Source organism: Myotis nattereri (assembly GCF_964212035.1).
Source record: "Myotis nattereri genome assembly, chromosome: 15".
NCBI lineage: Eukaryota > Metazoa > Chordata > Mammalia > Chiroptera > Vespertilionidae > Myotis > Myotis nattereri.
The window spans coordinates 54503970-54527014 of NC_138090.1; the positions used below are offsets into that span (position 1 = coordinate 54503970).

The following is a 23045-nucleotide window of genomic DNA, read 5'->3' on the forward strand; positions in this document are numbered from 1 at the left end:
TCTGTTTATTTTATGGCACTTGACCAGATAGTAGCCAAAGGGTTTATTCTCAGCACGAGGCATGAGTTTTAGAAATTGAGTGGGAGAAACAGAAAACTTCTCCTGATGCCTGAAGTTATCGAGTGCCCCACAGTGAGAAGTTCAGCAACAGGTACACAGCCCAGAAGTTGTCCTAGTCATCCCCAGCACCCTGAGAAGTGCAGAGGGCAGAACTCCCTCCCCACCCCACCCCCACACACACCTCATCATACACACAGTGCAGTTGCCATGAGAGGAGGGACTCGGCTGTAATGAGGGTGAGAGAGGAGCTGACTCCTCCATGATCTGATGGACCCGACACAGTGAAGGGAGCAGGGGAAGCACATAACTTCTGTCTCAGAGAATCACTTTTATGATCATCAGAATGTGATTTTCATAGCCTATCTCCGGAGTTATGAGAGAGGAGATAATAGTTCTAAAGTAAGAATGAGCATTTATGAAAAAGAACAAGATATCAAACAAGAAACAACAGATCTTGAAAATGAAAATATACTCAATGACTTTTTACACCAGCACCAGGAATACTGGGGACAACTCAAGAGCAAATTGACACTATAATATAGACTGGAATTCTCCCAAATTAGGTAAAATTATGAGAATATATGAAATAAAATTTAAAAGACTTGATAAATACAGTAGTTTCAACATTTGACCAACTGCTGGTCAGAACAGAAGATAGAGTGGAAGGGAAACACTAATAAATACTGTATAGGAACCCATCTTTCCCCCGTTTTCAAGGAAGAACAGTTCCCACACGTGAACTACTTGCTACCCGGTCAGATGCTGACGTTTTAAGTATGTGTCAAGTCCTCCAACATGTGTTAGGTGAGTCTGCTCAGTCCTGCCGTCGGGCCCGGTGAAGCGCACAGGAAGCAGGAAGCCAGCGTCTTGTCCTGGGCTGGCTGGGAATGTGGGTTTCCAGCTGTAAAGACTCAGCAAGTCCTGCTGGACCAGGTACTCATCTTCTCCCCGTCCCACTCCGGGGCAGCTGGGGGGCCTGTGGGTAGAGGAGGTGGGGCCTGGGACCCAGGGAGGAACCAGAAGGAAGAATATGGATCCTCACAGCCTCCAAACACAGGTTCTCAGCCAGGAAGAACCACCCCTCTCCCCAGCCTCTCCATACAGGGAGGTTTCAGTAGGAATTGTGGGTAGTACCTGCTGCTCTGCTTCTTCCACAATGATTGGCACTTTAATTGCTGTTTGAAAGGAAAGGAAAAGAGATATTAAATGTGCTTACAGTGAACAGAACGGTCACACGGGATGAGGAAAATTCCATCTGCGCCGTAATGCACAACATAAATCGCAATGGGTGGGTTTGGAGGGGAGCCTCCTATCACTCCAACAGCCCATGACAGAGAGAAGTGCTCAGTGTTTTACCTGGACCCACTTGGAGACCTCCTCTCACTCCACCAGGCTTCCACCAGGAAAGCCACCATAAGAACCGTAATTAGGGCAGACAGTCCCAGTCGGATGAGGTTACCCGTGGTGTAATCTGTTGATGTGGCACCAGGGGAATCTGAAAGGGAGAAGAGGATCCTCACTGATGTCCCTGCTTCTCAAGGTTCTAGCAGAGGTGACCTTCACGGGCCCGCATGTGTGTCCTGGGCAGTGCTCAGCTGTACTGCATTATAGTTCCAGTCACTGGGAACCAAATGGGGAGTGTTAGGAGAGCTGTAGCAGTGCGTCATCTCTTTTATATTTTCTCTGCCTTCCTTCTCTTCATTTATTTGCTTTCATCTCATTTCCACCTCCCTGCATTTCCTTTCCCCTCCTCCCTCCTTTTGTTAGGAATTTGTGTGCAAGCAGCACAGAGAATCAGAGTTGCCTGTCAGCACTGAAATTCAGCAGCTGCGTCAGCACCAGTCCTCACAGCACAAAACTTACACCAGCAGCGAGCTCAGTGAACTTAGTAGCTAAGCATCATGACGTCATGTGTTCAGCTGCAGTCACGAGTGGCTCAATCTTGTCATTGGTCCTCATTCCTGAAGAGAAGTCTGCATTTATATCCCCCCATCGCACTCATCCCAACTCGTGCAAAGTTCATCTCTAAACCCATCACCAACAATGTTCCCTGAAGGCAGAATCCATGGGGCTAAGTGGGTAATGACCCTGCTTCCCAGGAATCAGAGCTCTGGGCACCTCTCATGGCTGGCCATATAGACCTTGATCTAATTATAAGACATTCACAGACCACTTTAGAAGATTCATCAGCAGAAAACGCAGCATACAGAGCTAACACACAGTGTGCCATAGCAGGAAACAAGGTAACCACAGATTCTGCCATAAGCATATGAGATTTTTTTTTTTTAAAAGAAAGACTTTTTATCCATTACCATCAAGCAGGAGACTGTGGAATGCCCAATTCTGAGAACAAAAGAGGATTCTGGGTAATACTCTTGTTAAAAGCAACCAAATCTTTATGAGATGCAGAGAATGGTGGGAGGAATGGTGATAATGGCAGGGCTGGTAATTCTGAAGAACAGCATGAGAAATTAAGAATTCAGAACAAAGAAGGGCAAAGCAGTGGAAATTAGGAAGTGAGAAGCAGAAGATGACATCCCTTCTTAAAGTTCTTTTTTTAATATAAATTTTTTTATTGATTTCAGTAAGAAAGGGAAAGAGAGAGAGGTAGACACATGAATGATAAGAGACAACCATCGCTCAGCTGCCTTCCACAAGCCCTCTACTGGGGATCGGACCACAACCCAGGCATGTGGCCCAACTGGGAATCCAAGTTCTCAAAATCTTGCAGAAACCTTACCTGTCACCAAGATCCTGAGCTCATCACTGGGCTCTGAGGCCAGGACAGGAGCCCTTGGTTGGAAGTACACACAGCTGTAGTCTCCAGTGTCACTGCTTGTCACACTTGGAAGGTAGAAGTCTGTCTCCATTCCTACTGGACCCTGGAGCTGTATGGGTGTTGAAGTTCCTTTCTTCAGTAGAGCAAACATGTGAGGTTCTGTCACATGACTGGGCTGCTGGCACTGCAGAGTCACATTTTCTCCTGCAGTCACCTCACCTTTTTGATGGGCTTGGAGGGAAGGTTTAGGTAATGCTCCTGTAAGAGAAGGAAGCTCAGAAGCCTTGGGTCCCCGCTCAGGCTTGTTGTCCTGGCAGGTTCCCAGGGAATGTGGGAAGTGACAGACACCTGACCCCACCCTCTTTCTGCTCTGACTCCAGGAAGGAGATGTCCCTCCTACAAGCCCTGGATGAGCTCTGTTCCTGTCCTTCTCCATCCACCTCCCCATCTACACTGGAGGTGAGACCCCTGCTCCTCTCTCATTCTCTGGATCCTCCCTCATCCCTGTCTGAGGAAGGTCGTGTGTCATTCTGAGCACCCATCCTCACCTGTCACCAGTAGTAGAAGGACGTCACTGGGCGGTGACTTTCTGGCTGTGCTACTTCCATAATATTCACAGGTGTACTCTCCAGAGTCGCTGGTTTCTAGGTCAGTGAGGTGAAATTCCACAAGGCCCTCTGGGGAATCAGGAGATGGCGAGGACTCCAAAGGAGCATTATTCTTTCTGAGAGTAAACTTGACCTCACGGGTAGGAGTGGAGCATCGCAGTGTCACATGACTATTGGCAGGAACCATCCAGCTGGGCCAGGCACGGATGGAGGGCCTGGGAAGTGACCCTGGAAGGAAGCGGAGTCCAGAGCTGGGTTAGATGTACTCACCTGCTCTTCTAAAGAAAGACAAGGGGTGAGGAATTTGGAGTGAAGGAGGAGGAAGGCTTTACTTTAGAAACACCATCTCGTCTGCTGTCTCTTTGGCCAACACGAAGCCCTGCAAAGGAATCGTCCATGAGAGAGAAGCATGGAGCTCACATCATCACTCTGCCCTGATCCCCGAGGGACCATCTCAGGGGCTCAGGATGGAGTTGCAGCCCTGGCAGCCCTGGCAGCCATGCATTTGGGATTTCTCCTTTTTCCCACGCTGGACTCTGCTCTGCTCCAGGGTCCTCTGTCAGACCTCCCAGAGGTTCTCCAAGCTGTCCTCACCTCCCAGGGCTCCAAGATCTTTCCTGGTTCCACAAAATTCCACAAATCTTCTGTCCTGAACCACCCTTTGTGTTATCATTTCTATTAGGGTCTGTGTTGTTTTCTAGATCTCTCAGTCTTGTGTGGGAGGCAGTAATCATGAGAAAGATTAGGGAAGCTTGGTGACTGGGTGTAACCCTGTCTTCACTGTTGATATTACCTGAAGCCCCAAGTAGGTTTGAGTCTTCCAACAGTTTCATCTGCGATAGAAGATCCCCCATAGTAAAGTCTACCAGGGGCTTTGGGTGACATAAATTAAATCATAGCCATTTGCTTGCAGTTTTTAAGAGAGTTCATGGGAGACTATGGACTTCATACCACAGGGGACACAAGGTGTCACTGTCTGTGAGCAGCTGGAAGGCAGGGACTCCATGCTGTTGACCGCATCATTCCCAGAGTTCCACAGGTCCGGGCCCCTAGAAGGGCCTACACAAATGTACATGGACTAACTGATGAGATCCTCCAGTTTAAGTACATGGTGTAGAGATTTTACAAGGATGTGAAAAAATGCCAGCTCGCCTGACCCATGTGCCTCAGTGGTTGAGTGTCAACCTATGAACCAGGAGGTCACAGTTGGATCCCGGTTAGGGCACATGCCTAGGTCATGGGCTCGATCCTCATTGGGGGTATGCAAGAGACAGCCAATCAGTGATTCTCTCTCATCATTGATGTTTCTCTCTCTCTCCCTCTACCTTTCTCTCCAAAATCAGTAAAAATATATTTTAAAAAATTGATGCAGGCTCACCATAAGTCCACTTCTAAGCCTCACAATTCTCACCAGTATCTATCTCAAGGGAGAGAATGTTCTGCCTGTGGGCCGTATAAGGCCCACGAAATTGTGTGGTCTGGCCCCACGGAGACATTAGAGCTGAGTTAATTAAATGTTTGACCAATAGCGGACTAATGTTTAAGTGGATAATTGTGTATGGCCCATGAATGATGTTATAAATATCCAAATGGCCCTTGGCAGAAAAAGGGTCCCACCCCTGTTCTCTCCGGTGAGTAAGGGTTGGCTCAAAGATGGAGTGAGCCCTACTGTTGGAGAGGGCTAGTTAAGTCAGTCTCAGCCTTACATCTGAAAAGTTTCTGATCCAATCTTTCCCATTATTTCTTTTCATCTCTTGATTCTCCAAACATGACGAAGGTTGCTGCTTGGTACCCTAAAACAAGCCTCAAAGAATCCCAGTGGGTACTCCAGGAAGGGGAGAGCTTGCATCCCTCCCCTGTGGCACACAGCTGCATTTGTAAGACACTGTAGCCCAGCTGTTCTTCATTTTGGCTGCACACTGGGCTCCCTGAGGGCGCTCTTAAAAATTACAATGGAGAGAGATGGGTGCAGCCACTGTGGAAAGCAGTATGGAGTTTCCTCAAAAAATTAAAAGTGAAACTGCCTTATGACCCAGCTATTCCACTTCTGGGAATATATCCGAAGAAACTTGAAACAGTTATTCAAAAATATATGCACCCCTATGTTCATTGCAGCATTATTTACAACTGGAGGCCCAGGGCACAAATTCGTGCACGGATAGGGTCCAGCCGGCCCACCCCTATTTGGGCGGGCCATCCGGCCGGGCCAACGGGTGGGGGTGGGGGGGATGTGAAGAAGGCAGGAGGTTAGCCAGCTGGCCCAACCCCAATAGGGGTTGGGGGGGAGGGGCCCTGGGCACTTGGTGGGCCGGCCCTGCCCCCTGGTGGAACTCCAGTCAAACTCATAGTTTAGAGGACTATTTGCATGTTACCCTTTTATTATATAGGATAGCCAAAATTTGAAAGCAGCTCATGTGCCCATCAGTAGATGAGTAGATTAAAAAGTTGTGGTACTTGCCCTAGTCAGTTTGGCTCAGTGGATAGAGCGTTGGCCTGCGGACTGAAGAGTCCCAGGTTCAATTATGGTCAAGGGCATGTGCCCAGGTTGCAGGCTCCATCCCCACTAAGGGGCATGCAAGAGGCAGCCAATCAATGATTGTCATCATTGATGTTTCTGTCTCCCTCTCCCTTCCTCTCTGAAATCAATAAAAATGTATTAATAAATAAATAAGTAGCTCTTTAAAAAAAAAAAAAGCTGTTGTACATACACAATGGAAAACTGCTCTGCTTTGAAAGAAAGAAAAAACGAGAAAGAAATCTTATCTTTTGTGACAGTAAAGATGGACCTGGAGAGATTATGTGAAATAAGCCAGTCAGAGAAAGACAAATACCATATGATTTCACTTATATGTGGAATCTAATGAACAAAAGAAACTAGTGAACAAAATAGAAACAGACTCATAGATACAGAGAACAGACTGACAGCTGTCAGAAGGGAGGGGGAGGAAGAGATGGCGGTAAAAAATGTGAAAGGTTTAAGGAAAAAAGACACATCTCTTAGACAATTGTATGGCGATTACCAGAGGGGAGAGGATAGGGGGGAAGTAGGAGAAGGAAAAGGAAGGATAAATGGTGATGGAATGAGACTTGACTTGTGGTGATAAACACACAATACAGTATACAGATTATTATAGAATTATATCCCTGAAACCTATATAATTTTGTTAACCAATGTCAAGCCGTTTAAATTCAATTTTAAAAGAAGAAAGGAAAATCGCAGCGGGCAGGCCAGACCGCAAAAACATTTGAATCAGAATTGCTTCAAATAAGACTCGGGCACCAAACTTTCAGAATCCCCCAGATGATGCAAATACTGAGCTGCGATGGAGAACCACTGCTTTCACTGAACCCAAAAAACGTTTATTAAGACGGAGAACATTGACACTGACATTCACAGTCAGTCGGCTTAGAAAGAAACTTCCTAATGAAGGTGATTATGGACATCTCTGACCAGCCACAGCCTTCCTGCTCAGTGTGGTCGGCACAGGTTTTCCTGATGCTAAAATACCTTTCAAATTAACATCAAGCCTGTTTATGAACATTGTTATAAGAAAGATTGATTTAAGTCAACGGGTGTTGGTTAGGCCTGTGTTTCTAAGAGATTTCCTCTTTAACCCTGGGTGGGCCAGTTTTGTGTCTTAGCAAAAAGGGGGAAGTTGCCAGGCCTTCATGCTAAAACTGCATGGGACAATAAACAATAGTATATTTCAGCCCTGGCTGGTGTGCCTAAGTGGTTAGCACATCAGCCTGCGCACTGAAGGGTCGCTGATTCAATTTCCAGTCAAGGGCACATACCTTGGTTGCAGTTTCATTCCCTGGTCCTGGCCAGGGCGCGTGTGGAAGGCAACCAATCGATGTTTCTCCCTCCGTTCCTACCCTCCCTCCCTTCTTCTGTCTCTAAAAATCAATGGAAAAAATATCCTTGGGTGAGGATTAGGAAGATAAATACATTTCATGCTTTTTGAGGAAAAGTCATAAATAGACACAAGGTGAAAAGACTCGAAGTGTCCATCAAAGAATAAATGTATAAATAAAATGCACAGTCCACAGAATACTCTTCAGCCATAAGAAGGAATGAAAGTGTGACACATGCTATAACATAGATGGACCTTGAAAACATGCATATGGCCCTGGCCGGTGTGGCTCAGTTGGTTGAGCACTGCCCCATGCACCGAAAGTTCATTGGTATGATTTCCAGTCAGGGCACATGCCCAGGTTTCAGGCTCAGTCCCCAGTAGGGGGCATGCAGGAGGCAGCGGATCATTGTTTCTCTCTCACATTGATATTTCTCTCTCCCTTTCCCTTCCTCTAAAATTAATAAAACCGTATTTGGGGGGAAAAACATTATGCACATAAAATTAACCAGACACAAAAAGACAAATACTGTGTGATTACACTTATTCAAGGTACCTAGGAGAGGCAAATTCATAGAGACAGGAAGTAGAACAGAGGTTACCAGAGGTTGGGGGCAAAGAGAAAATGGGTTATTGGATAATGGGTATCGAGTTGATGTTTGGTACAATGAGAACATTTTGGGTGATGATGGTTGCAGAACATTCTGAATGTACTTATATATTTAAATTTTATTTATTTATTTAAATTTTTAAAAAATATATATTTTATTGATTTTTTTACAGAGAGGAAGGGAGAGAGATAGAGAGTTAGAAACATCGATGAGAGAGAAACATCGTTCAGCTGCCTCCTGCACATCTCCCACTGGGGAAGTGCCCGCGACCCAGGCACATGCCCTTGACCAGAATCGAACCTGGGACCCTTCAGTCCGCAGGCCGACGCTCTATCCACCGAGCCAAACCGGTTTTGACTTAAATTTTATTTATTGATTGGTTTGTAGTGAGAGAGAGGAAGGGAGAAAGAAAAATATATATCTATTCTATTTATGCATTCATTAGTTGATTTCTTAAAAAAAAAATTTTTTTTATTGATTTCAGAGAGAGGAAGGGAGAGGGAAAGAGAGAACCATTGCTCAGCCACCTTCCTCACTCCCTACACTGGGGATCAGGACCCAACCCGGCATGTGGCCCAACTGGGAATCCAAGTTCTCAAAATCTTGCAAAAACCTTACCTGTCACCAAGATTGTGAGCTCATCACTGGGCTCTGAGGTGTAGAAAGGAGTCCTTGGTTGGTAGTACACACAGCTGTAGTGCCCAGTGTCATTGATGGTCACACTTGGAAGGGAGAAGTCTGTCACCGTTTTTACTGGACCCTGGAGCTTTATGGGTGTTGAGGTTTCTTTCTTCAGTAGAGCAAACATGTGAGGTTCTATCACGTGACTGGGTAGCTGGCACTGCAGAATCACATTTTCTCCTGCAGTCACCTCACCCCTTTGATGGGCTTTAAGGGAAGGTTTAGGAAAATTTCCTGTAAGAGAAGGAAGCTCGGGAGTCATGGGCAGAAGCCTTGGGTCCCCGCTCAGGCTTGTTGTCCTGGCAGGTTCCAGGGAATGTGGGAAGTGACAGACACCTGACCCCACCCTCTTTCTGCTCTGACTCCAGGAAGGAGATGTCCCTCCTACAAGCCCTGGATGAGGGCAGGGTCCCCAGCTCTGTTCCTGTCCTTCTCCATCCACCTCCCCATCTACACTGGAGGTGGGACCCCCTGCTCCTCTCTCATTCTCTGGATCCTCCCTCATCCCTGTCCTAGGGAGATGGTGTGTCATTCTGAGCACCCGTCCTCACCTGTCACCAGTAGTAGAAGGACGTCACTGGGCGGTGACCTTCTGTTGGGCCTCCCTGTCCTGTAATATTCACAGGTGTACTCTCCAGCGTTACTAGTTATTATGTCAGTGAGGTGAAATTCCACCAGGCCCTCTGGGGAATCAGGAGAGACCTTCAAAAGAACATTGCTCTTTCTGAGAACAAACTTTATGTCCCTGAAGTCGACCTCCCCAGTAGGAGTGGAGCATCCCAGTGTCACATCACTGTTGGCAGGAATCACCGAGCTGGGCCAGGCATGGATGGAGGGCCTGGGAAGTGACCCTGGAAGGAAGCAGAGTCCAGGCTGGACTTGATTTACTCACCTGCTGTTCTGAAGAAAGAGAAGGGGTGAGGGGAATTTGGAGTGAAGGAGAAGGAAGCCTTTCCTTTAGAAATACTCACCATCGCTTCTTAGGAATTGGCCAGCACACAGCCCTGCAAAGGAATCGTCCGTGAGACAGAAGCTCCTGCCTGGAGCTCACACCATCACTCTGCCCTGGTCCCCGAGGGACCATCTCAGGGGTTCATGATGGCAGTCATGCATTTGGGATTTCTCCTTTTTCTCACACTGGACTCTGCTCTGCTCCAAGGTCCTCCATCCGACCTCCCAGAGGTTCTCCAAGCTGCCCTTGCCCCCCAAGGCTCCAAGATCTTTCCTGATTCCACAAAATTCCACAGTCTTCTGTCCTGAACCACTCTTTGTGTTACCATTTCTATTAGGGTCTGTGTTATGTTTTCTAGATCTCTCAGTCTTGTGTGGGAGACTGTAATCATGAAAAAGATCAGGGAAGCTTGCTGACTGGCTGTAACCCTGTCTTCACTCTTGTTGTTACCTGAGGCCCCACATAGGCCTGTGTCTTCCAACAGTTTCATCTGTGATAGAAGATCCCCCATAGTAAAGTCTAGCGGCCTTGGGTGATATAAATTAAGTCATAACATTTGCTTCCAGTTTTTAAAAAATAAGTTTTTATTGATTTCAGAGAGGAAGGAAGAGAGACGGAGAGAGAGAAACATCAATGAGGAGAGTGAATTACTGATCGGCTGTCTCCTGCACACCCTTTACTGGGGATGGAGCCCACAACTTGGGCTTGTACCCAGACTGGGAATGAACCTGGGACCTCTTGGTCCTTGGGATGACACTCAATCCACTGAGCCACCACAGTTGGGCTGCTTGAAATTTTTAAGAGTTCAAGGAAGACTATGTACTTCATACCATGGGAGACACAAGATGTCACCAAGAGCAGGTGGAAGGCAGGGACTTCATGCTGTTCACCACATTATTCCCAATGTTCCACAGGTCCTGGCCCATAGTAGGAGCTCTATGAAAGCACATTGACTGACTGATGAGATGCACCAGGTTAAGAATGATTGAGAGATCTTACCAGTATGTAGAAAGTTGGCGACCTTATAGTCTATTCCTATCTTCCATCAGCTTAACTCCATCCCAACCTCACACATAGAGACTCACATTCATTTAGTGGGGCAAGGAATTGGCTGAGAGGCAGAGGAAGCCCTATATTAGGATAGTGATAGTTGTGACAACCTCAGCCTTCTTTAAAGGTTCCTGACCCAGCCCTAACCAGTTTGGCTCAGTGGATAGAGCATCGGCCTGTGGCCTGAAGGGTCCCAGGTTTGATTCCAGTCAAGGGCATGTACCTTGGTTGTGGGCACATCCCCAGTAGGGGGGTTTGCAGGAAGCAACTGATTGATGTGTCTCTCTCATCAGTGTTTCTAACTCTCTATCCCTCTCCCTTTCTCTCTGTAAATCAATAATATATATATATTATTATATAACATATATATATATATATATATATATATATATATATATATATATATAATGTTTCTGACCCAATCTTTGCCATTGTGTGTTTCATCACATGATGTCTAAATGGGACAAAGTTTACTGCTTAGTGTCCTAAAACAAACCTTGAAAAATCCAAATGGATATTCCAGAAAAAGAAAGCATACCTTCTTTCCTGTCTCCCATACAGCTGTATTTGTAGGATATTTCACTCAATGGTTTTTAACTTTGCCCGCACATTGGGCTCCCCTGGTGACTAGTAAAAAGCCCAGGGTCAGACCGAAGCACAGTAGAATAAGTCAAAAAGTTTTCAAATGGGGCTCAGACATCTGTATTTTTTTACATCTGTTCCTTGAGTGATACAAGTATGTAGCCAAGAAGGGGAACCACTGCTGTAACTGAACCAAGGCAAACATCGCTCAGGCATGTGAAGCATACTGAAAAGCAACTGGTGGATAAAGAGACTTCCAAGTGAACCATGGCTGGTTTGGCTCACTGGTTAGAGCATCAGCCCGCAGACCAAAGGGTCACAGATTTGATTCCTGATAAAGGAACATGCCTCAGTTGCAGGTTCAATCCCCTGCCCCTGTCAGATCATGTGCAGGAGGCAACCAGTGATGTGTCCCACATCTATGTCTGTCTGCCTGTCTGTCCCTCCCTTCTTCCCTCCCTCTCTCTGCCCTCCCTTCTCTCTTCCACTCTTCCTCTAACAATCAATGGGAAAAATATCCTTGGTTGAGTATTAAAAAAAGACACTTCCCCCGAAACCAGTTTGGCTCAGTGGATAGAGCGTCGGCCTGCGGACTGAAGGGTCCCGGGTTTGATTCCGGTCAAGGGCATGTACCTGGGTTGCGGGCACATCCCCAGTGGGAGATGTGTAGGAGGCAGCTGATCGATGTTTCTCTCTCATTGATGTTTCTGACTCTATCTCTCTCCCTTCCTCTCTGTAGAAAAATCAATGGAATATATATATATATATAAAAAAAGATACTTCCAAGCGAAAGTGATTGTGTTCATCTCAGACCATTCATAGCTATCCTTCCTTAAGTGCAATGGAGGGTAGTACACTTTTTTCTGAGTGTTAAATTTACCTGAAAATATCATTCCTATGCAGTCATAGCATTGTAATTAACATATTAACTGAACAAGGAGTTTAGTTAAGCATGTATTGCTAATAAAGGGAATTTTCTCTCTTTGTTCCATATGAAGCATCAGTTTAGTGTTTCAGGGGAGGGGAAATGAGAAGGCACCAGGCTTTCTCCACAAGCACATGGATACAGCAAGAAAATTAAATCTATGGTATGAAAAAGGCAAGTTAGTGACTGTGCCAAACACTGGAAGGAAAGGTCCCGTCAAGGTGACCACAGAAAATGGATGAAGGAAAAGCGCAGAGAGAGCAGACGCCTGTGGACACCTGAACGTGCTCAGACGCTGCATCTGGAGAGAGAGCCTGTGTCCCGAGCATCACAGTCCTGGGAGCCTGGACCTTGTCCCCTGCCCAGCTCTGCAGAGGGGGTGGGGCCCACAGAACAGAGCCTCTCCCAGGGATCGGCCTGTGCTGGGCGGGCAGTATAGCACCACCTCAGATGTTAGCACAGCTGCACAGCTGGGGAGACCAGTGCCAAACACCACCCTTGTGAACGCACACGGCAAACTGAGCAACTGTGGATGTGAGATTGAGATCTCTATGGGAGCGAGTTGGTGTCAGCGAGTCCGACTGTGAAGGCTCCTGAAGTTTGTAGCTGATGGGAGATCAGGGCAGAGAAAAGGACTGGGGTGTGTCCAGTTAACCTGTAAATTAAACTGAGATGATAAGAGATATGATCATAAAGCCTCATGAAGCAATTTTAAGTGCAGAGCCCAATCCTCTTGGTGTGACATCCTCTGGCTGAGTATCAAGCAAGATTCCAAAACATTGAGACGCTCCTCAATTCCTGCCTCTTCAACATCAGCCCCTCTCACCCTCCCAAAGTCACTGCTGATGGGGAACGGGGAGCCGGTAATTAGAGGTGTTGGGAGTGGGGTGTCCCTCTGATGCCTGAGGCTTTGCCCAGCATGGTTGGAGGAACATGGCTGTTGAAATACAGACTTTGAGCCAGCCTTTCTTAAACTTGCCCAGCCACAGACCGTCTCCTCTCATCTCAGCTTTGCACATCACCTGCACAGAGATAAGAGGAGACCCTTCTCAGACAACCTGATAAAGGGACATAGTTCTCTGAGGGACAAAAGAAGGGAGGGACATACTTTCTCACTTGTAGATGACGGGGAGTTCTCTGGGGGGCGGGGAATTTTCAGTAGAAATAGCACCTGAGCCAAGGAGAGGAAATGGGAGGATAAAAGGGCTCATTCCTGTGGAAATAAGGAGACTTATTCTGATCATGAAGATAGCGCTGCAGATGTAGTAATTCTCCTCTGTGCAGATAAGGGTGTCAGCTCAGCCCCGCATCCTGTATGTGAAATGCAGCTCAGCCACTGTGTGCAGGAGGGAGGCTCCAAACATGAGCTGGGTTCTCTCACCTCCTGGAAACAACCAGAAGGCCTCAGGATGGAACCCTGCACTTTCTTCAGATGAGGTTCTCACATAAAGAAAGCCCTAAGTGCTCTCCTAGAGTCTAGTGATCAAATGTCAGAATCAGGTCACAGTGACCACATCCAAGCCAGGAACCGCACACTGTCCCTGTGTGAGCAAACCTGGGTTTCCTGTCACAGAGACACCCTGAGATGCACCCAGCTCCACACCCGGGGACGTTAATAAAGAGCGTTATTGAGATACAGTTCACACACCATATAATCTCCATTGACAGTGCATGTTTCAGTGGCTTGCCTGTATTCCCCGATGTGTGCAAACTTCACATCAACTTTAAAACATGTTCAGGGCCTCATGATGACATCCCATGCCCTCAGGCCATCGCTCCCCTCTTCTCCTGCCTCCCCCACCCCTGCCCCAAACAACCACTAATGCACCTTCTGTCTCCATAGATTTCTGGACGGAAATCACACGGGGTGATCTTTGTGATTGGCTGTTCACTTAGCAGGGTGACCCAGGCTCCTGTCGTGCCCTTAGAACTCCCCCAGCCCAGCACCTGTTCACTCAGCCCAAGGCCATGGCAGTTCTGAAGACCCCATACCTGCTTCCCTTTACATTTTGGGAAAACCGAGAGAAACAGTAAAGCTTAGGAGGAAGACAGGCCTGGACTTGCATTTGAGTTTTCTGCTCTCTCTGCAGGACACCCCCCTCTGTCTCCGGGTCCTCACTTACCCCTGTGGACAGTTCCCATCACACAGGACTGTCTGAAAGGCTCTGAGGTGTTTCCCGCAGTGTGGACTGCGGAGCACAGGCGCTCTGTGGGATGCTGTCAGCGGAGCCAGTGACAGTATCCACAGCCCTGGTCACGGCCTCACACACTTGGCTCCCGTTCAGATCACACTAAGCCAGTGGTTCTCAACCTTCTGGCCCTTTAAATACAGTTCCTCATGTTGTGACCCAACCATAAAATTATTTTCGTTGCTACTTCATAACTGTAATGCTGCTACTGTTGTGAATCATAATGTAAATATCTGATATGCAGGATGGTCTTAGGTGACCCCTGTGAAAGGGTCGTTTGACCGCCAAAGGAGGTGCGACCCACAGGTTGAGAACCACTGCACTAAGCCATTTTTTTGTTGTTAATCCTCACATGAGAATATTTTTTCCATTGCTTTTCAGAGACAGTGGGAGGAAGGGAGGGAGAGAGTGAGACAGAGAAACATCTATGTGAGAGGCACATCGCTGGTGGTCTCCTACATGCACCCGAACTGGAGGGCCGGAAGCTAACCCGCAACCCAGGTACCTGCCTTTGACACAGAACCGAACTGCAACTCTTTGGTGCTCAGGCCGATGCTCTAACCACTGACCAACACCCACTAGGGCTAAACCCCTTTGTTCAAATCAAGGAGAAAAGTTAATGTATGGAATCACACATCTGACACTGCCTAAAAAAGAGAGTGTTCCTCCATGGGATCAAACTTGACAATGAACAGCAAAGACTAGAATTCTTAACATTTTGCACCTCTCCATTATATTGTTTTTTATAGTAACCTTTCTTTCTTTTTTTTTTTGGTTAGTGACTACAGTAACTTTTTTTTTTAGTAGTTACAGTCTTGCTACATTATTTCAAATAAATACATTCATTTGATTTGAAGAAAAAGAATTGACACAGGGCCAATAAATTATTCATTACATGACGGTGTTGCAGGCATAGAGCACCATCATAACTGTGGAATACACATATTCCCATACTGAGAAACACTTGATACGTTAGTGGCCATAAAGCCTGCAGCATGGGTCCTGATGTGTGAAGCAATCAGTGAATAGAAGGCAGTGTTATCTCTGTTGTATTCGTCACATCTCTCAATCAGTCAATCCACCCTTATCTTAAATCCCAATATATCAATCCTAAGAAACTTACCAAATAAGAGGAGAGAAATGAATTCAGCCACCATACTGAGCCTGCCGCTGGATTCAAGGACTGTTTCAGCTTTACAACCACAGGAGGAAGGACAGCTTGATGGGGGTGGTGGCATCTTTGTTCCAGCCCATTTCTTCCTTCCCTTCATGTGACCCTACAAGTTTGATGTCACAACCACATTCATTACTTTTTATTGTTAATCCTCGCTGAAGAATATTTTTGCCTTGGTTTTTAGAGAGAGTGGAAGGAAAGGGGAGGGGAAGAGAGAAGAGAGAGAAACATCAGTGTGCGAGAGACACGTTGATTGTTTGCCTCCTGCACAGGCTCTGACCGAGGCCATGGATCAAACCTGCAAGCCAGGTACCTGCCCTTGACCGGGAATCAAACCTGTGAGCCTTCGGTGTATAGACTGATGCCTTTATTACTGAAATGAAATCACATTCTTTTTAAAAAATATATATTTTTTTATTGATTTCAGACAGGAAGAGAAAGGGGGAGAGAGAGAGAAACATCAATAATAAGGGAGAATCATTGATTGGGTGCCCCTGCATGCCCTCTACTGAGGATCGAGCACACATCTTGGGCATGTGTCCTTGACCTGAATTGAACCCAGGACCCTTCAGTCCACAGGCTAATGCTCTATCCACTGAGCCAAACCAGATAGGGCTGAAACCACATACTTAAAATGAAACCAGGCATTGTCACATTGAACATTCTGAAAATGACAATATTTTGGAGATAGAGAAGAAATCATTGGTTGCCAAGGTTGAAGAATGGTGTTAGGAAGAGAGGCGGGTGTGATTGTAAAGAGATAGCATGAGGGACATCTTCATGGTGATGGACTAGATCAGTCTGTGGACTGTGTTGGTGGGCATATGACAAAAAAATGATAGAAGTGTGCACACATATTGTATTCATGTCAGCTTCTTCCTTTTTTATTATAATGGGTGAGTAATGGAACCATTGGGAGAAACCGAGTGAAGAAATCTGTGCTATTTCCAGAACTTCCTGTAAATCTAGAATTATTTCCAAATAGACACATTTAAATTGGATATGTGTGAAGAGGAAAAACACAACCTAAATGAACACGCACAGTCACCCATTGGGGGGGCGGGGGGGTTTGCTAAAGCTGTTCCAGGAGAGGCCATGGTGGAGACTGAGCAAGAGGTGCTTGTAGACTGAGCAACCGCTGTCTCTTGGATAGACCCCACCCCTCCTGCCTGTAAGTTGACTCCTGTTTATTTTACTGCACTTGACCAGACAGCAGCCAGAGGGTTTATTCTCAGCAGGAGGCATGAGTTTTACTAATTGAGTGGGAGAAACAGAAAACTACTCCTGCTGCCTGAGGTTACCGAGAGCCCCTCAGTGAGAAGTCCAGCAACAGGTACACAGCCCAGGAGTCCCAGTCATCCCCAGAACCCTGAGAAGTGCAGAGGGCAGAACCCCCCCCACCTCCACACACACACACCTCATCATACACACAGTGCAGCAGCAGGAGAAGAGGGACTCAGCTGTAATGAGGGTGAGAGAGGAGCTGACTCCTCCATGATCTGATGGGCCCAACACAGTGAAGGGAGCAGGGGAAGCACATAACTTCTGTCTCAGAGAATCACTTTTATTATCATCAGAATGTGATTTTCATAGCCTATCTCCAGAGTTATGAGAGAGGAGATAATAGTTCTAAAATAAGAATGAGCATTTATGAAAAAGAACAAGACAACAAACAAGAAACAACAGATCTTGAAAATGAAAATATACTCAATGACTTTTTACACCAGCACCAGGAATACTGGGGACAACTCAAGAGCAAATTGACACTATAATATAGACTGGAATTCTCCCAAATTAGGTAAAATTATGAGAATATATGAAATAAAATTTAAAAGACTTGATAAATACAGTAGTTTCAACATTTGACCAACTGCTGGTCAGAACAGAAGATAGAGTGGAAGGGAAACACTAATAAATACTGTATAGGAACCCATCTTTCCCCCGTTTTCAAGGAAGAACAGTTCCCACACGTGAACTACTTGCTACCCGGTCAGATGCTGACGTTTTAAATATTTGTCAAGTCCTCCAACATGTGTTAGGTGAGTCCGCTCAGTCCTACCGTCGGGCCCGGTGAAGCGCACAGGAAGCAGGAAGCCAGCGTCTTGTCCTGGGCTGGCTGGGAATGTAGGTTTCCAGCTGTTAAGACTCAGCAGGTCCTGCTGGACCAGGCACTCATCATGTCCCCGTCCCACTCCGGGGCAGCTGGAGGGCCTGTGGGTAGAGGAGGTGGGGCCGGGGACCCAGGGAGGAACCAGAAGGAAGAATATGGATTCTCACAGCCTCCAAACACAGGTTCTCAGCCAGGAAGAACCACCCCTTCTCCCAGCCTCTCCGTACAGGGAGGTTTCAGTAGGAATTGTGGGTAGTACCTGCTGCTCTGCTTCTTCCACAATGATTGGCACTTTAATTGCTGTTTGAAAGGAAAGGAAAAGAGATATTAAATGTGCTTACAATGAACAGAACGGTCACACGGGATGAGGAAAATTCCATCTGCGCCGTAATGCACAACATAAATCGCAATGGGTGGGTTTGGAGGGGAGCCTCCTATCACTCCAACAGCCCATGACAGAGAGAAGTGTTCAGTGTTTTACCTGGACCCACTTGGAGACCTCCTCTCACTCCACCAGGCTTCCACCAGGAAAGCCACCATAAGAACCGTAATTAGGGCAGACAGTCCCAGTCGGATGAGGTTACCCGTGGTGTAATCTGTTGATGTGGCACCAGGGGAATCTGAAAGGGAGAAGAGGATCCCCACTGATGTCCCTGCTTCTCAATGGTTCCAGCAGAGGTGACCTTCACGGGCCCGCATGTGTGTCCTGGGCAGTGCTCAGCTGTACTGCATTATAGTTCCAGTCACTGGGAACCAAATGGGGAGTGTTAGGAGAGCTGGAGTAGTGCTTCATCTCTTTTATATTTTCTCTGCCTTCCCTCTCTTCCATCATTTATTTGCTTTCATCTCATTTCCACCTCCCTGCATTTCCTTTCCCCTCCTCCCTCCTTTTGTTAAGAATTTGTGTGCAAGCAGCACAGAGAATCAGAGTTGCCTGTCAGCACTGAAATTCAGCAGCTGCGTCAGCACCAGTCCTCACAGCACAAAACTTACACCAGCAGCGAGCTCAGTGAACTTAGTAGCTAAGCACCATGACATCATGTGTTCAGCTGCAGTCACGAGTGGCTCAATCTTGTCATTGGTCCTCCTTCCTGAAGAGAAGTCTGCATTTATATCCCCCATCGCACTCATCCCAACTCGTGCAAAGTTCATCTCTAAACCCATCACCGACAATGTTCCCTGAGGCAGGATCCATGGGGTGAAATGGGTAACGACCCTGCTTCCCAGGAACCGGGGAGCTCTGGGCACCTCTCAGGGCTGGCCCTACAGACCTCGATCTAATTATAAGACATTCACCGACCACTTTAGAAGATTCATCAGCAGAAAATACAACATACAGAGCTAGCACACAGTGTGCCATAGCAGGAAAGAAGGTAACCAGAGATAATTCTGCCAAAAGTATCATGAGATTAAACAAAAGAAAGAAAGACATTGCCTCCATCACCATCAAGCAGGAGGCTGTGGAATGCCACATTCTGAGAACAAAAGAGAGCCTTGGTAATACTCTCGCTAAAACCAACCAAAATGTTAAGAGATGCAGAGAACGGTAGAAGGAATGGTGGTGATGCAGGACTGATAAAGTTGAAGAACAGCATGAGAAATTAAGAATTCAGAATAAAGAAGGGCAAAGGAGTGAAAATTAGGAGGTGAGAAGCAGAAGATGACAGATCAAATGGGCTATTTATATGTTTTTATAAGTTCTCTTTTTAAAACATTTTTATTTCAGAGAAAGAGAGAGAGAGGGAGGGAGGGAGAGAGACAGAAACATCAGTGGTGAGAGAGAATCATTGATTGGCTGCCTCCTATACGCCTCCCACTGGGAATTGAGCTCACAGCCTTGGGCTTGTGCCCCTGACTGGAATCGAACCCGGGACCCTTCAATCGCAGGCGGACGTTCTATCCAGTGAGCCAAATCAGCTTAAAAGAGAAAAAAGTTCTCTTTTTTAAAAACATATTTTTTATTGATTTCAGTGTGGAAGAGAGAGGGAGAGAGAGGTAGCAACATCAATGATGAGAGAGAATCATCACTCAGCCAACTCCCGCACACCCCCAGTAGGGATTGAGCCCACAACCTAGGCATTTGGCCGGACTGGGAATTGAAGTTCACAAAATCTTGCAGAAACCTTACCTGTCACCAAGATCGTGAGTTCATCACTGGGCCTTGAGGCCGAGAAAGGAGCCCTTGGTTGGTAGTACACACAGCTGTAGGCCCCAGTGTCACTGACGGTCACACTTGGCAGGGAGAAGTCTGTCTGAATTCCTACTGCCCTCTGGAGCTGTATGGGTGTTGAGGTTCCTTTCTTCAGTAGAGCAAACGTGTGAGGTTCTATCACAGGCCTGGGTAGCTGGCACTGCAGAATCACGTTTTCTCCTGCAGTCACCTTGCGCCCTGGGCGGGCGTGGAGGGAAGGTTTAGGTAATTCTCCTGTAAGAGAAGGAAGCTCAGAAGTCATGGGCAGAAGCCTTGGGTCCCCGCTCAGGCTTGTTGTCCTAGCAGGTTCCCAGGGAGTATGGGAAGTGACAGACACCTGGCCTCACCCTATTTCTGCTCTGACTCCAGGAAGGAGATGTGCCTCCTACAAGCCCTGGATGAGGGCAGGTCCCCAGCTCTGTTCCTGTCCTTCTCCATCTCACCTCCCCACCTACTAGGTTCGTGATCGACAAACTGCGGCTCTCGAGCCACATGCGGCTCTTTGGCCCCTTGAGTGTGGCTCTTCTACAAAATACCATGTGCGGGCGCACACGTACAGTGCAATTGAAACTTCGTGGCCCATGCGCAGAAGTCGGTTTTCGGCCTGGGCGAGTCTATTTTGAAGAAGTACTGTTGATATTTGGCTCTGTTGACTAATGAGTTTGCCGACCACTGTACTAGATGTACCGGTTAATAATGGCGGATTTTGTAATCAAAGAAAACACAATAATTTCAAGAGAAACATCAAAAGTCCTTTATTCAAAGTCATGTCCATCGCTAGTTACACATTTCCCCCATCTTTCAGGTAATTTGTGGATATCGTCCCAATAGAACTTTTCTTGTTTTGAGGCAAACCATTCAGAGACCCAATTTTCCACTTCCTCGTACCCTTTGAAGTGCTGCTTAGAAAGTGCGTGTGGCATCGATCAGAATAAGTGGTCTCTGAAGGAGCAAGGTCTGGTGAATACCGCGGGTGGGTTAATACTTCCCAGGCAAGATCTTTTAACGTGTCTTTAACTGTTTTTGAAGTGTGTGATCGTGCGTTATCATGAAGCAAAATTACTTTGCCATGTCTTCTGGCACATTCTGGTCTTTTTGAGATCAAAGCATGGTTCAAATTGATTATTTGTTGTTGGTAGTGATCAGTATTAACGGTTTCACCTGGTTTTAGAAGCTCATAATACACCACACCTTCCTGATCCCACCAAACGCAGAGCATTTTCTTTCCGAAGCGATTTTGCCTTGCAGTCGATGTTGATGGTTGACCTGGGTCAACCCATGATTTTGTGCATTTGGGATTCTCACAATAAATCCACTTTTCATCGCCAGTCACAATTCAATGCAAAAAAGACTTTCTTTCGTGCCGTTGAAGCAACGTTTTACTGATGACTTTTTGGTTTTCCATTTGTCTTTCGTTCAGTTGATGTCGCACCCATTTTCCTTCCTTTAAAATCTTTTCCATTGCTGCCCTAACCGGTTTGGCTCAGTGGATAGAGCGTCAGCCTGCGGACTCAAGGGTTCCAGGTTCGATTCCAGTCAAGGGCATGTACCTTGGTTGCGGGCACATCCCCAGTGGGGAGTGTGCAGGAGGCAGCTGATCGATGTTTCTCTCTCATCGATGTTTCTAACTCTCTATCCCTCTCCCTTCCTCTCTGCAAAAAATCAATAAAATGTATTTAGAAAAAAATAAATAAAATCTTTCCCATTGCTTATAAACGATCAGAAATTGTTTGCTGAGCAATGTTTAATCCTTCTGCAAGTTGATTTTTAGTTTGACACGCATCTTCATCCAATAATGCTTGTCATTGTTGGTCTTCAAACTTTTTCGGTTGACCTTGACGTTCTTTGTCTTTCACATCGAAATCATCACTTTTAAAGCGTTTAGACCAGCGTTCACAAGTATCTTGAGATGGAGCATGTTCACCATAAGCTTCCCGAAGCATACGATAACTTTTTCTTCAAAATAAAGTAATGACTTAAAACTTCCCCAAATGCTCTTTTTTTGGCACGAAATTCGACATTTTTAAGCATAAAAATATCTATGATGTTAACACCTTCAGAAAACTTCACATCAAGTTTTGAAGCTTGCTGTCAATACAACAAAATAGCATACATATCAAATCGCATATATATCAACATATGTGTAACTCCATCTATTGAAGAAATCCGCATTATTAACTGGTACACGTAGTACACTGGAGGTGAGACCCCTGCTCCGCTCTCATTCTCTGGATCCCCCCTCATCCCTGTCCTAGGGAGATGGTGTGTCATTCTGAGCACCCGTCCTCACCTGTCACCAGCAGGAGAAGGACGTCACTGGGCAGTGCCCTTACGGTGGGGCTCCCTGTCCTATAAGATTCACAGGCGTGCTCCCCAGCGCTCCTGGTGTGTAGGTGAGGGAGGTGACATTCCGCCAGGCCCTCTGGGGAATCGAGATGACGAGGACTCCAAAGGAGCATTGTTCTTTTTTTTTCTCTCTAATTATATTTTCTTGTTGAAAGTATTACAAATAGTAGTACATATGTCTCCTTTTTATTCCCCATTGACCTTCGCCCGGCCTCCCCTACCCGCCCCCCCCCCCCGCACATGCCCTTACCCCCCCCCCCCAGGGTCTTGTGTCCATTGGTTGTGCTTATATGCATGCATATAAGTCCTTCGATTGATCTCTTACCGCCCCCTCCCCCCCCACACACACACACAACACTCTCCAGCCTTCCTGCTGTGCTGTGACAGTCTGTTTAATGCTTCCCTGCCTCTGCATCTATTTCTGTTCATTAGGTTATAATGTTCTTTATGATCCATAAATGAGTGCGCAAACTTGACCTCCCAGTAGGAGTGGAGCATCGCAGTGTCGCATGACTGTTGGCAGGAAGCACGGAGCTGGGCAGGGCAGGAGGGAGGGCCTGGGAAGTGACCCTGGAAGGAAGCGGAGTCCAGGCTGGACTTGGTTTACTCACCTGCTGTTCTGAAGAAAGAGAAGGGGAGGGGAATTTGGAGTGAAGGAGAAGGAAGGCTTCCCTTTAGAAACACTCACCGTCTCTTCTTAGGTTTTGGCCAGCACACAGCCCTGCAAAGGAATCGTCCGTGAGAGAGAAGCTCCTGCATTGAGCCCCCGTCATCTTCTGGTGAGCCTGCATCTTTTTAAAAAAATGTATTTTAAATATATAAGCCGGGGTGCTGGTAATTTTTAAGAGAGTTTATGGAAGATTATGTACTTCATACCAGACAGGACGTCACTGTGAGCAGCGTAAGGCAGGCACTCAGCGCTGTTGGCCACAT

The 23045-nt window shown here is 46.6% G+C and overlaps 1 protein-coding gene across 1 annotated transcript; it reads right to left on the reverse strand.

The window, feature by feature from the left end:
- Nucleotides 1-454: 454 nt before the first annotated feature.
- LOC308530698 (immunoglobulin superfamily member 1-like) lies at nucleotides 455-23045 on the reverse strand (the record flags this gene model as incomplete). Its single annotated transcript, XM_081107386.1, has 13 exons — nucleotides 455-1058; nucleotides 1195-1235; nucleotides 1417-1555; nucleotides 2801-3097; nucleotides 3388-3675; nucleotides 8531-8827; nucleotides 9145-9444; nucleotides 17525-17676; nucleotides 18057-18195; nucleotides 19704-20000; nucleotides 22057-22148; nucleotides 22724-22731; nucleotides 22989-23045. The coding sequence occupies 12 exons, from the start codon at nucleotides 23043-23045 to the stop codon at nucleotides 1229-1231; spliced, it is 2073 nt and encodes a 690-aa protein (XP_080963512.1). The 3' UTR covers nucleotides 455-1058; nucleotides 1195-1228.